Source organism: Arvicola amphibius, chromosome 2 (assembly GCF_903992535.2).
Source record: "Arvicola amphibius chromosome 2, mArvAmp1.2, whole genome shotgun sequence".
Classification (NCBI taxonomy): Eukaryota; Metazoa; Chordata; class Mammalia; order Rodentia; family Cricetidae; genus Arvicola; species Arvicola amphibius.
Window position 1 is genome coordinate 111,593,225 of NC_052048.2, and position 20,440 is coordinate 111,613,664.

The 20,440-nt window shown below is 36.0% G+C and overlaps 1 protein-coding gene across 21 annotated transcripts in view; it reads left to right on the forward strand.

The window, feature by feature from the left end:
- Positions 1-20,440, forward strand: part of Nrxn1 (neurexin 1) — a 1,076,729-nt gene that overhangs the window by 900,570 nt on the left and 155,719 nt on the right. For all 21 annotated transcript variants that reach the window (XM_038319685.1, XM_038319674.1, XM_038319675.2 and 18 more), the window contains one exon: positions 3,510-3,681. In XM_038319685.1, coding sequence (XP_038175613.1) covers positions 3,510-3,681 — 172 coding nt within the window. The remainder of the gene's footprint in view (positions 1-3,509; positions 3,682-20,440) is intronic.

The following is a 20,440-nucleotide window of genomic DNA, read 5'->3' on the forward strand; positions in this document are numbered from 1 at the left end:
GGTTCTCCTCTAAGAACCATGACCTCTTAGAACTGGACATTTGGATTGCTTTCTAGTAACAAGAACATCATCTGTATCCTGCTATTCCTCCTATCCAGACCCTCTCCCATTTCATGGTCCCCACTTTCTTTTCTGATTTCTGTGATCATTACTCAAGGTTATATATTCAAATCTAGGAACTGGTGATGAGAGAGAACATGGAGCAATTGTTTTTCTGGATCTGGGTTATCTCATTCAGTATGATGTTTTCTAGTCTCACCGATTGACTTATAAATTTCATGACTTTATTTTTCTTTGTAGCTAATAATATTCCATTGTGTACATCTGTCACATTCTCATTATCCAGTGTCAAAAGACATTGGGTTCATTTCTGAGCTGTTGTGAATGGAGAAGCATTGACCATTGCTAAGCAAGTCCCTGTGGAGTCCATTGAGTGCTTTGGGTATATGCCAAGAAATGGTATAGCCTTGTTATATAGGAAATTTTAAAAAAAATCCCTCTTTTAAATAAATGAAAATTAAAGGATACCTTACCTGAAATACCATAGAGGTGGATAAATGCACCTCCTTCAGACACTCATTAAGTTTTCCTGCCTCAGGCATTGAGCATCCTTTCTCTGGGTCCATGTACTTTGTCTTGTGTTCTCTTCACCATCCATTCCCACCCTTTCAGAGGTCTCCCTAAACAGGCTACTACACACTTCTGCTCCAACTCTCTTGTCTCTGATCCACTCATGTGGCCTCTGTCCTAATCAGCTCAGGCACTTGTCAGCTGGTGTTTGGCTATCTCTTTGTTCGGGTGTAACCAAAGCCTGGTTTTCTGATTGCTTCAACCAAATTGCAGAAGGCACACATGAAGTCATCTGAGATACTCCAGTAAGGTCCCTTTCTGCGGCATGCAGGAGAAGGAAGGTGTAAGCGTCTTCTGGGGGTGATGGGAAAATCAACTCCCAGGACAACTGTCTTCCGGAATCCCTGTCCAATCACAAGACTCATCTTGGCCTTTCCTCCCTTTTCTGCTGAACTGAATTTGGTGCATCAAAATCAGTTCTCAATATGCTCTCTCTTTCACACACCTGTCTTGAGAATTTACAGTTAATTTTGTAACATAACAAAACAATTTCCTATGCTTATTTTAGTCACCTCAAATTGCTTGGCTAAAATGGAATCAAAAAGAAGTAGTCTAATGTATTATTATAATAGCATATCAGTTGCATACTATGAATTATAAAGTTATGTTAAGCACATAATTCTTGATATATGACTACTAACTTCAAATAATAATTGAAGGCCCCATTGCATTTCTACTATAACAGGAAGATAAAAATCAATAGTCATGTAAGGATGGACTTACCAACTCGTTTTCTAGAGCTACAATGAGCCAATATGCTTAAATTCAGCAAGTGTAATGCAGAGTACAGACCCTAGAGACAAAAGTCTGGGGTGAAACCTCAGCTTTCCTTGTCTAAATGTGTGACATTAGCTAGTACTTAAGATCCTGCATATGTGTTTAGCCATTAAGAAAAGAAACTCCTAGTCAAAGTAGCTAGAATCATTTTAAAGACGGCATGAACTATTCATATAGAGTTTACCTTTGGGCTGATTTGTATTTTCAGCTATATTTCTCACTAGTCTTTTAAATACATGTCAAGGCATGTGCCTTAAAATGGCAAGGCATTTCAATATCTGTGCAATAATTCAAGTGTCAAACAGGAGATATCTAATAAAATGGAAATTTTATTGAAGCTATCTGGAAATTTTTCAGTTTTAAGTGATTTAATCATAGATATTTTGGTAAGTTCTTGTTATTCATCAGTTTTTCAAAATTCCTATCAGCTCATTTTAATAAAATACTTAGTGAAGTATTTATGCATTCGTAGTATACTTAAATAAGCATAAATATGTTTAAGTACAAACATGTACACAATCTTAACATATATGAGATAAATTCAGAGGAAGTTATAAGAACCTCATTTAAGTGATATGATGCTGTCTGTGATTAACAATACATGAACATTATTTTTAAAAATGTACTGGGAAGTGTTCCAGGTAGGTTACTTATGTTCTAGTGGATAACCATAACCACCATATGTAGATGAACAGAACTAATTAGACCCTTGGGTTTTTAAAAATATAAATAAGAAGACATAAGTTTGGTTGGAGAGAAATTGGGGAGGGAGAAAGTTGGGAGAAGAGTAGGTGAGGGTATGATCAAAGTCCATTCATTGTTTATATGTATAGAATGATCAAAGAATAAATAAATAATAAAAAATTTACATTAGGCCATGAGCTGATGGTGTCATCTTGCTGCCTAGTTTAATACTGAGAACCCAGAAAGTCTAAAGTTATGTGGTCCAAACCTTCAGGCTTCTCATTTATGATTTAAATTTTCTACAGGGATGCTTGGCTGAGTGTCCTGTAGAACCCTCTTTCCCCATGTTACTTCTCTCAACTAAGACTTTACAAAAAACATGCCACAGACATCATGAGTTGATGTACTCTAACGAGGGCCTGCAGCAGCGATATCCTGGGCTACTGATTAAATTAAAAATCCACATACTTTCAAAATCAGTTCAACTCATGGAAGGGTTGACAGCCCTGCTTTTGGAGAATGCTTCTCTGAGGCTGACGACAGAGACACATGTTTCTCTTGGTGACATTCTGAAGTCAACAACCACAACTTTCCCCTTGGGATTAATATTACCTTACATAATTCAGAGAAAGAAGGAGAGAGAGAGAGAGAGAGAGAGAGAGAGAGAGAGAGAGAGAGAGAGAGAGAGAGAGAGAGAGAGAGAGAGAGAGAGAATTTTTGATAATTGTGCTAGCTCCATTTTAGCTAAGACATAACCTAAAAATGAGGTAATCAGACTTTTGTCACAGCTTGTCTTTACTAAACTGTGTGTTTTTGAACAAGATGTTGCAGCTTCATGTCAAGTTTCATTATCTGCTAGATAAAGGCAATGGGTATGTTTTAAACTGCTAACATCTGGATGGTTTGATAACTAATGACTAAGAAATCATTTTAGTGAATGCCTCTTTCTCTGCCCATCCCTGTTACAGAGATGTCTTGTATGGTGAGCATCTGTCATTTGGCTCTAAACAGATCTCATTGCTCTGATTTCACTGATTATGGAAAGGGAGGGTTTCAAGTCTTGTTTTTCTTCTGAAATTAGAAGATTAGATTAAAGGAGCTGTGTCAGAGAACATAAGAGTGTGTGCTCTAATGCCAGCAGCTGTGCACCTTCTCAGTAGCAACACCCAGGAAGAAGGCCGTTCAATGCCCTTGCAAGTGTGTCTTTCAGAATATCAATTATCCATGAAAGAGATGTCTCAGATTTACCCAAATGTCAAGCTCTTGGTTCTATTGCATGCAGTTTTTCAGAAATAAAATCAGAGAAAAGCAGCTGTTGTCCAAAGCATATTCTTGAACAACACCTGTTACATAAATTCTTATCAAATGCTGACTAATCAATTGATTTAATAAGACCTTATCCTTGTCCTTCCTAACAGCACCAAGGAAAAATTGGAGTTAAGTTTAATGTTGGGACAGATGACATCGCCATAGAAGAATCCAATGCAATCATTAATGATGGAAAATACCATGTAGTGCGTTTCACGAGGAGTGGAGGCAATGCCACTTTACAGGTGGACAGCTGGCCAGTCATCGAGCGCTACCCTGCAGGTAAGCAAGGGTTTATGGACCTGGGAACAGTTTTGTGAAAAACAACTGGAAAAGCAAAGCAATGTTTGCGTCCGTTTCTTAAAATTGTGCTTTTTCTGAGAAACCATAAAGTATTTAATTAGACTTTAGAGTCATGTCAATGTAATGCTGTCCCAAACTGTTCTTGCTACCATGTACAAGTGGCATTTTATAGATGAACTTGAAGCCACACGTTACCGCTTTTAAAATCCAGAGCATTAATGCAAACAGAAAAATGCTCACATAAAAAGCACAATATGTCAAAGCTTTTTACAAAATTCTTGCATTTGAACAAAAAAAAAGGCTTTGTCAAAAGTAACAGTTAAAATTTCAATCCAAGGGAAAGAATATTATAACACTTTTTTTTTTAGAGCAAAGCTGTTTCTTTAACAGTGGCACACAACAGAGACTCATGAAACATGCAAGAAGAGCAGGAGGCAGGCAGAGGAGCAGCCTGGAGGGAGATGACAAGACACACAATTACAGGAAACATTGTGCCACAGGTGTAAAGCTATGAGTAAAGGGAGTTCATTTCATTTTCATATAACCATAGTGATTCATAAGACTTCGGAGGTGATAGTGCTACTCAGTTGAAGTCTGCAAAATATTCCTTTTTATACAGCACACAACTTATCATATAGTATAAATAAAAATATAAAACGAACTAATATTTTGCACAATAAAACTAATAATAAGAGTGCAGAAGGAACACCTCTGTTGGAATTATTCACTTCTTAGAATAATTTTATTAATTAATTATTAATTAAATAATTTATTAGTTAAATACTAGTTTTCTCTGGAATTAACCCACACCAAAGAGATGAAACATCTTTGTCACTTTTCTGAGCTTTTTCTGAATTATATCATTCTCTACTTTCAGAGTTCATTCCTAATCTGTTCTGTTTTGCAAATGCTTGATGAATTAAATATAATAAACTAACTTCCTTATGACAGAATATAAAATCAAGAAAAATGAATCATGCATCTGGAAGTTGTTGTAATACTGACAAGTAGGAAGCATTCAGTGAGTGTTTACCAAGTTGGTATTCCGGAAAACATCAAGAGCACCTTGGTCTACATAGTGAGCTCCAGGATAGCCAAAGCTACATAGAGAGGCCATAAATCAAATGAGAGAGAGAGAGAGAGAGAGAGAGAGAGGGGAGGAGAGAGAGAGAGAGAGAGAGAGAGGAAGGAGGGAAAGGGAGAAAGAATGGAAGAAGAGAAGGAAGGGAGGGAGGGGGGAGGGAAAGGAAAGGGAAGGGAAAGAAAGAAGAAAGTTGAATTAAAAAGGAAAGTGGATTAAGAAAGAAAGGACATTCAGGAAGGACACAAGGACAGGAACAGGAAAGGAAAAAGGAAAGGAAAGGAAAGAAAAGGAAAGGAAAGAAAAGGAAGGGAAAAACAATATTAGAAATATATTAAAAATCAGAAGCTGGTACAGCATAATAATTAAGGAACAAGTATTTAGAAATAAATGTCACAATTATAATCTTTTATATGTAGGCGGCATGCACTCTAGGTGCCCTTTCACTAAGGAGAACTTTAATTAATATTAATTAATGAAAAGTAAGCAAACTTCCAGTTATTATTGTGAAGGACACATGCAATGGCTGACATATAAAAATATTACAGCACTCATCAAAAATTGCATGTATATTATACATATAAAAGCACATCACTGTTAAACATGATAAAATTCTGAATGTATTGTGCACATACGAACTTAAAGTTGTGAAGATCTTAGAGACCTCACCATTGTGTCATATTATTGCCCTCTAGTCACCTCCTCTGTGTACACTCTAGAATGATGCTGATGGGGGACAGGACATGGGAATTTCAAACATCCTTTTGTCAAGCAACACAGCCATAAAGGCGGAATATAAATTTCAAAGTGTGAGTGATATAGATTAAAGTTTTTAGAACAAAGTGTTTTTAAATATGAGTTCAATATCATGGTCTAGTATATATCTTTTATATCAGCTTGTGGTTTGGCTATTTTTATTTTAAATATTTAGGGAGGTTATTTTTCATTATAAAAGCCACTAGACTAATGCTTTTACCACACAATCCTATAATCAGAGAATCAGGAACAGAACCAACAGACTATATTTCCTTCCTTTTAAAGTGCCTGCACTGCAAAATATAAGGGTTGAAATTAGTAATTAAGGATAGCACTTAACCTTCCATTACAGGGCTTTGTGGTAAGTGCTTTTCTATGAAGCAATTTATCTGGTAGCGACACTATACGTTTAATGAAAAACACCTACAGCATTGACCATTGGTATTATTCTGTAATTGTCTGGAAGGCTTTCATAGAGAAACTAATTAGTACACGTAGGTTTTATGCTCTTTTAGAGGAAATACAATATTCGTACAACCCAAAAATACACATTTAAGAATAAATATTGAAATTTCTGAACATTAAACCTCTTATCCATTATTTTCTGTGCATGAAGCAAAGTACAGAAATAATATTTTGCAAACCATTTAAAGTTGAGAAAACTGTTTCTTATTTCTTGTCAGTTAAAGCTCTAGAATATACTGCATCATTAACCACAGATTTGTTCCTAATTATAATTATGAACAATATGTTCTCTCTCATCAAAATAAACCTCTTCAAAACCTTTAATCCACAAAACCTTATATCATTCACTGCCCACACCCAAGATTATTTTCAATAAATTAGTTACTTTTGAAAATAAAACTGTCTTCATTTGCTACCATAGTATGTGAAAAAATACCTTTTATATCATTATAAAGTTAATGATTAATTTTATTTCAACGAATACATATAGCCTATCTATAAATATGTATACAAAAACATATTAGGATAATATTTTAGCAACAAGACAACTTTTAACTGTTTAAGACAGTACATGGGAAAGGGTTGTATAATGTTTAACTAAGAATACAACACTCAAAAACAAAAAAAGCAATGCAACAGATTCCCAGAAAGACAGATTATTTTGCAGTAAGTGATGTAAGAAACAGTGAACAAAATTTGGGTCCTTTAAAGTATGCATTTATTGAGTGTAATTAGCAGGTGGAGATGATGATCTAAAAACATTCATGAGACCGTTAAACAGCTCACATGCTAAAGAGAAAAGAATGCAGAGGAGTGAAAAATTAGCAGGATGAGTATAGAATGTACTGTAAGCCGTTGAGAACAATGAAAGAAGAGATGTTTTCAGTTTTTAGTCTCTTCTCCTTCTACTCCTTTTCCATCCCTTCCCCTTCCTCTCCCCATCACCTCTCTTTCTCTTCCTTCACCCTTTCTCTTTTCCCCTCTGATACTTTCTCTTCCTTTCCTTTTTTCCCCAATTTTTGCCTCTTGCTCTTTCATTTTACTGTTAACAGCATTCAGCTTTCTAATGTTACAATGTTTCATGAGGAGGCAATACACAGCAATGAACTCGAAATATGGGGGGTGGAAGATGGAGAGAGAGAGAGAGAGAGAGAGAGAGAGAGAGAGAGAGAGAGAGAGAGAGAGAGAGAGAGAGAGAGAGAAACAATGTTCTATGTTCTGGATTGTTAGATTGGGTGGCCTGGGAGACAAAAAGAATATTGAACACCTACCAAAGTCAACCCAGGGAAAAATAAATGGTTATTAGAACTTAGAGAAAGAAGCAACTGAAGAACTGGAGAGCTATGACAAAGTCTGAAGGGGAAGCCCAGCCAATCACTTTGTTTGCAGGCTGCAGGACTGCAAGATTTTATAAGTAAATATTAGCCTAAGGGGGACACGCCTTACAAACAAGGTGATTGGCTGGGTTTTCCCTTCAAAAGTCGATTCAGGGAAGAGGGGACTTGCTTTTCTCTAGCTATGCAGTTTGTTTAAATCTTTTTTTTTTTTTTTTTTTTTTTTTTTTTTTTTTTTTTTTTTTGGTTTTTCGAGACAGGGTTTCTCTGTGGCTTTGGAGCCTGTCCTGGAACTAGCTCTTGTAGTTCACAGAGATCCGTCTGCCTCTGCCTCCCGAGTGCTGGGATTAAAGGCATGCGCCACCACCGCCCGGCAGTTTGTTTGAATCTTAGAGGTTTTAGCTAGACATTTAATCCTTTGCTTATTGGCTAAATCTGATAAAAAAAAAATCTTTCAGGTCATGGGAAAGCCATACATCATTCTCTTTAAATTCAACCCATTTATTTAAATGAATTGGGTACTCATCTTTTAACTCATGTCATCATTAATAAATTGATTATTTAAGACAGTTCATTATTTAGTGTTAAAAGTTTGATTGTTTGTTAAGGTTGTTTTTAACCAAGTTTGGGTTATGTGTGATATAATTAAGAAAATCTACTTTATTTGAGTTGTAACACTTTTAAAATAAACTTCAAAGCCCTTATATTCTAGCTTCTTCATTTTTAAAACAAACAAACTTAACCTTGAACAGGCCAACTTATTTTCTGTAGGTTACTACACCAGTTCATAGCTAGTCAAAGTGACTGACTCTTTTCTGTTGACAGAAATTCAAATAACAGAGACAATTGGTGAAGACTTTGATGTAGCAGTGGTATAGCCATTAAAGCTTTGGGTCCAACTTGCTTGATTGCCCATAGATGCATATGTACTTCCCAGTCTACCATTTCTGGGACACAGATGCAAACAAAGACTATGAGGATTATACAGTAGAATGTGGAATGGAGGTAACTTCTTAGAAAAGACACAGGAAGACTATGAGGATTATACAGTAGAACGTGGAATGGAGGTAACTTCTTAGAAAAGACACAGAAACTTGGTGAACACTAACTTTCTAAATCAGTAACAGTCATTAGTTAGGCACTCATTATTTTTAAACTTTACTTGAAAAACTTAATTAGTGAATTAGGTAAATCATTACAGATAATTAGAATTATCACCTTAAAATCTTTAAGGACTTGGAGGAGAAAAAGTCTATCTTAGCAAAAGATTTGTCTCATGTTCTGGTTAACTGCATAAACTTGATTAAACCATTATCAACAGATTCTAGGATCTACATTAACCTTTGGTGGGAAAATATTGCCCTTTGCTCATTTTCACGGAAATGCAATTACAGATATGTTGAGTGTTTGTTGCAATCTATCAGTGTTTCCCACACTTCGTCTTAGGTTCTTTGAAATATGAAAACAGGTAGCTAAAACTCTACTTCTTTTTAAATGCCTTTCTTTATGGAATTCAGTTTTCCTAAGACTTTGGAGCTATTCTTTTTTTTTTCTTTTTTTCTTTTTTTTTTTTTTTTTGGTTTTTCGAGACAGGGTTTCTCTGCAGCTTTTTTAGAGCCTGTCCTGGACCTAGCTCTTGTAGACCAGGCTGGCCTCGAACTCACAGAGATCCGCCTGCCTCTGCCTCCCGAGTGCTGGGATTAAAGGCGTGCGCCACCACCGCCCGGCTTGGAGCTATTCTTGATGTTAAAGTATAATATACATTTTATTGATCACTGTTTTAAATACACTGTACTAAAGTTTACCAGCTAAGCATTGAAGATATCTAAAAGTATGAGACAAAGGGCATATTTTTTAGGAACTTTAATTGTTCCTACTTTTTTTAGGCCCTGGCTATTTTTAAATACCAGTTTACTGCTGATTTGGGAAATATTAGTTGTTTCTACCTTACTGTTTATTTGTTTAAAGAAAAGTTCTTCTGATGGTTTGGTGGATTTTGGACTCCTTTGGACTGCATCCACTCCAGAGCAAAGATCATGTACATGTTTTTCAAACTATTAGTCTCTATAAAACAAAACAAGTAATGGATATTATATCAACAACGCTGAACTCCATTATAAAAATAGAGGTCTTGTAGTGTGTCTGTGAGTTGACTTTTTTGTTTCATTTTTTGCTATATATGCACAAGAATGTTTGCTATGTTCTAATATAGGAGAAACAGATCTATTCATAACCTCTATAAAATGGTCTTCTACTCAGTCCGCACTATCTGCCTCTTACCAGTGTTCTACTCTATTACGCCTGGGCCAGATTGTCACAGGACTGATTTAATCATCGTCTATATGACAATTCAGAAGCAAGATGGCCCTAACAGAACATTTCTTTCTATTTTTAAAACATACTTATTCTTTATTCTAGAAAACAAATATATCCATAACTGTTTATTGCAAATGGAACTTGCATGGCCTAAGTAGCTAGATTTTCTTTCAGATATCTATTATTATTATTTTTTCTGACACTATTTCACTGTGAATAGTGGCCGGATATATAAATCAAAGATCTTATCTATTTATTCTACTAATTTAATCTCCCCACTTGAATAAGTTTTGCAATGGAGACATGAAAATAGTCTATAACATCTTGAGAAAGAGCCCAATAAGATAAGATAGCATTTCTGATCGCCTGGCAATTGATATTTGAAGCTAAATTTAAGTTAAACTCACTAAAAGAATTAAGTATATTTTGAAACATTTAATGAGTATCATTTTGTTCCATTTTGCCAGTTTTCAATGATACTTTTTACTTAGAAATGCTCATATTCTATTTCTTAGAAACAAATCAATGTAAAGCAATATTCATTATCACTACATCCATAAAATTTACTAAGTCAAGTATATCTTATATTATAACCTAAAATGACATACTTTTGTGACAGGATTCCTATTAAACTTACTCTTTCATCTTTAAGTTTTCAATGTGTACTTTAACAATTTAAATCTTAACATGATAAAAAGGTGTTCAAGTCATGATTTACTTATGTGAAGTCAGAGCATTGCCATGCATAATTTTGAATAAAGCAGCTGAAGGAGATGACAGGTTGCATTTAAGATTTTTTCTAGGGATTTCAGTTGAATAGTGAATCTACCTGACGACTGTAAACAATGACTGTGGATATGCGTTTGTCCCTACGAATATATGCTGAAGACCCTTTAGACGTGGTGACTCATGCCTATCATCTCAGCACTCAGAAGACTGAAGCACACTTCCTTACTCTATGATTTAAAAAATCATAGTGGGTATTAAAAATCACATTATGACTAGTAAATCCTGGTCAAGATATGACAGAGCATAAAATGGTTAAAATTTCCTTCACTAATGAGAAGGCCCATGTAAAGTACACAAGTAAGTAACTGTCATTGGTTATAGACATTCTATAGATCAATGTTTCTAAACCTTCTAATAGTTTCTGCCTGTAAAGAAACTCTTATGAAGCAGAAGATTACACATATATTTGAATTACTCTCTAAAGTGTGCATATGACTTTTCAAGCTTGCCTCTCAACATCAACAAATAAACCTTGAGTATATTTGCCTAGGAAATGACACCTCAGTTCCAGATGATCTTTAGAGATGCTGAGGTTTTAGAGGAAAATATGAATATGCTCTCAGTGGAATACAGTCAGCCTTTATTAACTTCTAATAATAACCTCTTAACCAATGACTTCACCTTATTGGTCTATCCTTTACTCATCATATTTCTTTTTTATAAAAAGACCAATTTCTGTTATTTAATTTTAGATAATTTTCTTTTTAAAAATAAACACAGAAATGACCCTATCCTTCTATTCCATGTATTTGGGTACCGATGCATTCAAAATAAAATGAAATAATTACCTTATGTACTTCCTGATATAATTTAATTAATTCCTTGGCATTCTTGATACTATACATAAAAATTCATAATCTCAGTCTAATCTTGCCTCATTTAGTTTTTATTGCTATGACAAAACTCTATGACAGAAAGCAACTTGTTTAGAAACAGTCTATTTGTTATTTCAGTTCTACATCACAGTCTATCACTGAAGGAAGTTAGAGCAGAAGTCAGGGCAGGAAACTAAAGGCAGGGACGGAGAAGTAGCCTTGGAGGAATGCTCCTTACAGTCTTACTCCTCTGGGCCTGCTCAGCCTGCTTTCTTACAGCTCCGGTGACCACCAGCTGGCACTGCCCACAGTAAGCTGATCCCTCTCATATCTGTCATCAGTCACGAAAATGTACCACAGATTTGCTCACGGCCCAATCCGGTGGGAGCATTTTCCAAATCAAGATTCCTTCTTCCCAAATACTGCTAGCTTACATCAAGTTGAGATAAAACTAGGCAGTACAAATCCTGACCAGCATTTTCAGACGGGCTAAATATGTGGATGACAAAGGCAGAGCTGAGGGGACTGAGACCTGAGAGATGACTGTAATGTAGGTTGTAGATTAGATTCCAGAATAAAGCATGTTTGATAACTTGTGAAACATGGCTTGTGTGAAGGCTCAGCAGGTAATGCACTTTCTACACTGCTCTGATTACTGGTGGAATATAGAATATAGAACTCAAAGAAGAAGCAGGGCTCACACCTGTAATCCCAGCAGCCCCTGCTCTCTTACCACGACATGGCAGGTAAAACACCGAAAAACTGGTCTCCTGACCACCACATTTGTATTGACACTCTCACACATGATATACCCGCAATAAATAAATAAAAACAAATCCTGGTGAAACATAATAAACATTGTACTTTAATTAACACATGACATTAATGTAAATTTGTTGAGTTTGAGATTTGCCAAAAATTTTCTTAAATTACGGCAATGAACAAAAAGCATCAAACTCTCATTTCTTTCAGCACTTACAGCCTCCTATAAGCTAAAAGCTCAGGTATGAGTGCCACTAAAAATATATTTTCCTCACTTATCTTTATATTACTTTTCTCGAAAGAAGTTTTAAATGAGAAAACTTTGTCTCTTTACCAAAGTAATAAAATCATATGTATCTGCTGCAAATAATTGATATATGCACATGAACATTGTGTTATTAGAAAAGTATGTTTATTTCTATAGAATTTAAGCTCAGTTCTGTAACAATCCTAGGTATCATCTAATCTAATAATATAGAGTTTTCTTAAGACAGAATGACATAATATATGTGAAAAGTTTTTGAAGTATGAAGCCGCTAAATAGGCTGGATATTAAAGTTAGATTATGATGATGAATATCTTACATCAAATTTAGCCTCATGGATAGAGTAGTTCTCAGAGGCAGACTTTCACCTCATGCATTTTCAAGTCTGTTTTGTTTTTAGCTTTGTAAATATGCCTGCATTCAATAACAGCTGAATTCCCCCAACCCTGGTATCTCCGACTTGACTTTCCTCACATTAACTTTTATTGAAATAATTTATCATCATGAGTACATTTTCTCTACTGGTGGTCAAGAGATTTAAAGTGGCCATTGAAAATCCCGAGCAGAGGAGACTCAGCATAAGTCCATCCAGAATATCACCATATACACTTGCAATAAACAATTTCAGCTGGAATTATGAGATACAAAACTAGGCAGAACAGAGGAACATTTAGCCTCATTTTTCTAGATAATGTCAACTAATTAATAACACACCATCGTAATTCTGCAGGGTCACCTTTGCTGGAGCATCTTAAAACTTGGAGTAGAGCCTTCAGTTTGCTCATTTATTATTTTTATTGCTTAGGGCGTCAGAAGATTTGTACGAGAGTACATTTACAGTTAGAGGAGAAACAAACAAATGAAGCTTTTAAAAATGCACAGGTGGCTTGGCTAAAAAGAGAGACAGGATGGTCACAATTAGATTCATGTACTTTATAGAAATGAAGTTCACATAGAAGGTTAAGTCTACTAAGTTGAGTCTCTCTCTCTGTATGTACGTATAATACACACATATATGCATATAATCTACACACACACACATACACACACACACACACACACACATATACACATACACACACACACACATACAATAGTGTTATTCTGGCATTGAGTGAAAGAGGGAACAGAGCTCAGCCCAAATCCTAGACATTTGTAGAACCCTCTAAATCCTCACCTCTTATATGATTTCAGATTCGACAACAGTGACTTGGAAAAGTGATTTGTGAATGACTCTTCATATTAGGCATTTTTCTGTATATTGTGCATTACCATCTAGGTATAATGACTTAAATTAGTTCATTAACACTCACAGAATTACTATATAGCAAAATTATTAATATTCCATTTTGATTTAAAAACCAAGACAACACTTCCACACTGCAGTCCACCACTGAAGGAATACAGGGCAGGAGCTCAAGCAGGAAACTACAGGCAGGGACTGATGCAGAAGCCACGAAGGGGAGCTGCTTACTGACTTGCTACTCATGGCTTGATCACCTGCTTTCTTATAGAATGAAGGGTTACTAACCCAAGAATGGCACCACAATCTTTCATCAGTCACTAATTAAGAAAATGTCCTGCAAGCCTGTATACAGCCATATCTTATAGAGACATTTCCTTAATAGTGGTTCCCTACTCTCAGATAACATTAGCTTGTGTCAAGTTGGCATATATTGTACTATCCAGTACAATTTCCAATAATGATATAGCTGAATCTTGAGGAGGCTTGATTCCCCTTGCCTGAAGAGCCGCCACATTAAATTCCACAGTGGCTATATAAATTTGCACTTCCACCTCATCCCATCCAGCACCAGCTGTCACATGGTTTATTGATCTTAGCAATTCTGATGGGTGTACAATGAAATCTCAAAGTAGTTTTGGCTTGCATTTAAATGATGGCTAAGGATGCTGAACATTTCTTTAAGGGTTCTTCTGTCATTTGAGATTCCTCTTTTGAAAATTTTCTGATTGGATCTGTAACCTATTGTTTTAATTGGGTTATTAGTTTTCTTGCTATATAGTTCTTTGAGTTCTTTATATATTTCAGATATTAGTCCTCTATCACATGTTTAGCTTGGTAAAAATCTTTTTCCATTGTATTGGTTGATACTGAATGATAGTATCCTTTGCCATTAATAAGCTTTTAATTTCATTACATCACATTTATTAATTGTATATCTTATTGCCTATGCTAATGTAATTGTGTTCTGCTCAGAAAGTCTTTTCTTTTCTTTTTTTTCTTTTGGTTTTTCGAGACAGGGTTTCTCTGCAGCTTTAGAGCCTGTCCTGGAGCTAGCTCTGTAGACCAGGCTGGTCTCGAACTCACAGAGATCCGCCTGCCTCTGCCTCCTGAGTGTTGGGATTAAAGGCGTGCGCCACCACTGCCCGGCTTTTAAGTCTTTTCTTTTTTAATTTTTATTTATTTTTTTAAAAAACCTATCTTTTCTCATTTTACTTGCCAAATCCATTTACCCCCTCCCCTCCTTTTGCTCCCTCCACCTTTCTTTCCACATACCATCTCACCACCACATCGCCTCCTCAGAGAGGAGAAGGCTTCCCATGCAGAGTCAACAAAGTCTAGCACATTGCTTTGAGGCAGGACCAAGGCTATTTCTGCTCTAGAGGCTGAGCATCTGTATCTATCCAGAGAGAATGGGTTCCAAAAAGTCAGAACAAGCAGTAAGGATAAATCCTGTTTACCCAGCCAGAGGCCCCACAGTCTGCCCCAGCCATATAACTGTCACCCACATTCAAAGAGGTACTAGTTTGGTCCTATGCTGGTTCCCTCACTGTCAGGCCAGAGTTGGAGTGTTTCCATTAGCTCAGATAAGCTATTTTTGTATGTATACCCATAATGGCCTTGACCTCTTTGCTCATATTCTCATTCCTCCCTCTATTCAACTGGAAATTGGGAGCTCAGCCCAGTGCTCAGCTGTGGTTCCTCTGCATTTGCTTCTATCAGTTGCTGGATGTAGGTTCTATGATGACATTTGAGATAGTCATCAATCTGACTACCAGGCAAGGCCAGTTCAGGCACCCTCTCCACTATTGCTTAAGGTCTCAGCTGGGTCGAACTTGTGGATTCTTGTGAATTTCTCTAGTGCTAGGTTTCTTGCTAGCCTCATACTGGCTCCCTCAATCAGCATATCTCTTTCCATGTTTTCTATCTCTGTCCTTCCCCCATCTTGACCATCCCATTCCCTCTAGTTCTCCTCCCCCTCCCCTTCTTCTCTCCTCTTCCCTATCCACCTTCCCTTCTACCCTCACTCTCATGCTCCCAATTTTCTTGTCTATTTGCCCTTCCCAGGAAAATCTATGTATGTTTCTCTTACGGTTCTCCTTGTTACTTAGCTTCTCTGGAGTCATGGAATATATAAAGGCTTCTTACTGTTTTTGTTGGATTTATCATTTCTTTGAATGATGAATTTATTTCCTTTATAGTATCTTCAACATTTGAGATTCCCTCTTCCATCTCTTATATTCTCTTGGTTATGGTTGCATTGGTAGTTCCTGTTTGTTTACCCAGATTTTCCATTTCCAGAATTCCCTCAGTTTATGTTTTCTTTATTCCCTCTATTTCAGTTTTCAAGCCTTAACTGTTTCCTCCATGCGTTTAATGGCTTTTTCTTGATTTTAAGTTTCTTTAAGAGATTTATTGATTTCTTCCAACTTTTTTGTCTGTCTTTTGCTTCATTTCTTCAATGTAATTTTTCATTTCCTCTTTAAGGGTCTTTATCATCTTCATGAAGTTATATGTAAGATCATTTTCTTCTGCTTCTTCTGTGTTAGAATGATCAGGCCTTCCTGTTCTATTGCCACTAGGTTCTGGCACTACCATGTTGCTTTTGGGTTGTTGAATAAATTTTTGCAATGGTGCCTACCCATCTCTACCTCCAATTGGTGCCAGCAGTGCCTTTGCCTCTTGGCCCAATCCTTGTAGTTATTGTCTGTCTTAGGGAGCTGCTCTTAGTCTACTCTGTGCCGTCACTGTCTGTGTCTCAGGGAGCTGCTGAGATTTTTTTGACCCACTTTCTTGGTCCACTCTGTGCAGTTTCAGCCTGTACTTTAGAGTTTCTCTGAGGTGGTAGGGGATGGGTAGTTTGGAGGTCAGAGTGGGCCTTGTAGCTTATAAAGGTCAATAGATGGGGGTGGGGGTTGGAGTAGCCTACCTGCAGGAAGCTTGCCTGCTGGCTGGCTAGTGAAGCTGAGCAGGTGGTTGAGGGGTCCAGGGTTTTGCCCAAGTACAGAGGGCCTCGAGAATGGGGAGGCCATCTGGTTAGCTGATCACTCACCTCTTGATTCACTGTGTGCAGTTGTAGCCTGTGCTTCAGAGTTCTCTGAGGTCCCCAAAAGTCTTTTTTTTGTGCCAGTGAGTTCACAGCTATATCCTACTTTCTCCCTTATCAGGTTCAGTGTATCTTGTTTAATGCTAAAGTGTCTGGTAGGTTTGAAGTTGTGTTTATACAGCGTGATAAGTATGGACCTATGTGGATTCTTCTACATGCAGCCGTCCAGTTTGACCAGCAGCATTTGTTGGAGGTGCTATTTTTTTCCAGTATGCAATTCTGGCTTCTTTATCCAAAATCAGATGTCTCTAGGTGTGTGGATTTATGTCTGGGTCTTCTACTCAATTCTATTGATCAACATGTCTGTTTTTATTATGATACCTCTGTAGTATAGCTTGAAATTGAGAAGGGTGATACCAACTTAGCTCTTTTATTTTTCAGGATTGTTCTAGTTACACTGTGTTTTTGTGTTTCCATATGAAACTTAAAATTGTCCCTTCTAATTGATGAAGAATCATTTGGAATTTCAATGAGGATTGCATTGAATCTGTAGATAGCTTTTGGTAGGATAGCCATTTTTACATTATTAATCCTACTAATACATGAGCATGGGAGAGCTTTCCATCTTCTCAATTCATCTTTAGTTTCTTTCCTGAGTCGAACAGTTTTTGTCACACAAGTCTTTCATTAGATTAGATTAGAGTAGACCCAAAATAGTGTCTATATTTTGAGGTGATTTAAAAAGGTGTTGTTACCTGATTTTTTTCTCAATTCATATGTCATCTGAATATAGGATTTCTACTGATTTTTGTTTGTTAATTTTGTATCCAGCTAGTTTGCTAAAAAGGATTTATCAGTGGTATGAGTTTTCTAATGGTTTTAGAGTCACTTATGTATATTATCATATCATCTGAAATTAAAGATAGTTTGACTTTTTCCTTTCCATTTTATCTCCTCTTGAATTTTCTCAGTTGTCTTGTTGTTCTAGATAAAATTTGAGGTACTATATTGAATAGGTATGGAGAGTTTAGACAACCTTGCTTGTTTCTGATTTTAGTGGAATGCTTTGAGTTTCTTTCCATTTAAGCTGATGTTGGCTATTGGGCTTGCTTTCATGATATGGAGGTATGACCCTTATATCTATAATCTTTCCATTATTATTTTTGTGAAGGGACATTGAATTTTTTCAAAGGCCTTTTATTCTTCTAATGAGATGATCTTATGGTTTTTGATTTTCACTTTGTTTATATGGTAGATTGCATTTACAGATTTGCATATATAGAACCATCCTTGTATCACTTAGAAGAAACCTGCTTGATAGTGTTAGATGATATTTTTGATGTGTTCTTGAATTTGTCTTGAAAATAATTAATTGAGAATTTTCCCCTATATTTATAAGAGAACCTGGTCTGTAATTCTTTTTCTTTGTTGGGTCTTTATTTGGTTTTAGTATCAGAGTAATTATGACTTCATAAAATGAATTGGTCAATGTTCCTTTTCTTTCTCTGTTGTGAAATAATTTAAGGACTTTGGAATTTGTTGAGGGATATTTGATCACATTATGTGAAGATGTGTCACTTCCTGTGCCTAAGGCACTTTTTGATTGGTTTAATAAAGAATTGAATGGCCAATAGCTAGGCAAGAGAGGATAAGCAATTCTTCTGGGAAGAAAGAAGAACTTGGGGGAAAAATCTGTCACAATGGATTTTTACCTACCAGAAGTCCAAGAAGTCAGATGATCAGTATGGAGGAGAGATAACAAACCATGTGGCAATACATAGATTAATATAGACATATTAATTTAAGTTATGAGTTAGTTAGGAACAAACCTAAGCTAAGGCCAAGCTTTAGTATTTAAAAATGTCTCTAAATCATTATTTGGGAGCTGGTGAGCCAAAAAAAGTCTGAGTCCATTGGGTGTCCAATGTGGAGGCATGTATATCCATGTGTAAAGTCTGTGAGCTGTTGCTGTGCTTCAGGAGACTAGACAGAAATGCCTGCTGTAGCTCAACAACTTCTCTAGGATGAGGCGGATAAATACAGCTCCAAGCCAGTGCCTACCAGCCTAAGGTTTGGATCTCACAGACCAAAGGGTGGCAGAGTCAACTTCCAGAGCCATGTGCTAAGCAGAGCTGCAAAAGGAGCCTAGAGATACACAGAATGGCTTTGCAACAGTCATGCAATATTTTCCTGAAGCCATGGCCTGCAGAAAGCCAGGTCCAGAATGAGAAAACCTTTAAACAGGTACAATATGCTTGAGAAAAAGTTGCTTAGATGCTGAAGAAAGAATAGAAAATGGGTAAAGAGAGTCAGAAAAGGTTGTTTAAAAACAAAGTTTTTAAAGAGAGAGTAAAGTAATATAAAAAGAATAAGTTATATAAGGATGGAAAATATCATAACACAGGATGTTTGGAGCCTGTATACTCTTCTATTAACATTAAATTTTTAACATGCTAACGAATAAAAACTGTTGAGAGACATTGGATAATGCTACTAAATCCTACTAAATTAAACCAGCCTATATGTTTTATGTATTTCCAGGCAGTCAGTTGTCTCTATCAATTCTATAATTTTTTTTAAGTTGCTTGCTCTGCACTTCCTGATTACTTTGGTAATATTTTAGCCTTCTCGGGCATCCGATGGTATTGAATACTAGATTGTTATAGCTTTACCATTTTCTTTGTTACCAACTTCAAAACAGAAACTCACAAAAGACATGTAAAGTTTATAAAGGTTAAGAGATATAAAAGCTTAAATTACTTATTTAAGAGAATGTTTTAAGGTCCAAAAAGTTATATTTAGCCTGGCAATACAAGCTATAATAGAAAATATTATATATTTTTATATAGGTATAAAACTATGGACTCACCAAGATAGGAAAGATAATAAGGTACTTTCTCCAAATTTTCCATTTACAAATGGACTGCACATTGTGAATGTAATTCTTACCTAATATTTATTCTCATTTTATATAGTTCTACTATGCTAGTGTTTAAACCTTTCATTTTTATTTAGACAAAAAGGGGAAATGTTGCAGGATATTTGATCACATGGTATGAAGGTATGTCACTTTACCAATCCTGCCTAAGACACCTATTGATTGGTTTGATAAAGAGCTGAACAGCCAATAGCTAGGTGGGAGAGGATGGGAGGACTTCTGGGGAAAAAAAAAGAGGAACTTGGAGAAAGAATTTGGGCCAGAGAATTTTATCATACAAAAGCAGAAGTAGGGCATAAAGTACAGAGGAGGGGTAACAAACAATGTGATAGAAAGTAGATTAATATAAGCTGACAAACCTAAACTAAGGACATGCTTTCATGCTTAATAAAAAGTCTCCATGCCATTATTTGGGAGCTGGTGGTCCAAAGAAAGTCTAGCTACAACTCTTATTTCAAATTATAGTAAATATCTGTACCAAAATTATTTGGCCTTGGCTATTTCAAGTAAGGGTTATAGGTCTTTTCAAATTACTTTTTTGGTCTTGATTTTACTTTGGTAAGTGTTATGTATGAAAATTATCTGTTTCTTTTAGGTTTTTTCATTTGGTGGAATACAGGTTTTTAAAGTATGTCCTTGTGATTTTTCTGGATTTTCACAGTGTCTGTTGTTACTTTCATCTTTTTATTTCTAATTTAGCTAATTTGAATCTTCTCTCTCTGTTTTTTTAAGTTAATTTGGATAAGTGTTTGTTAATGTTATTGATTTTTCTCAAAGAGCCAACCCATGTTTCCTTGATTCTTTTTATTATATTTTGTTGCTGTTTCTATTTTATTGATTTCATTCCTGATTTTTATTATTTTTTATGTCTACTTTTAGGTGTGTTTTCTTCCTTTTGTTCTAGAGCTTTCGGTTGTGCTGGTAAGTT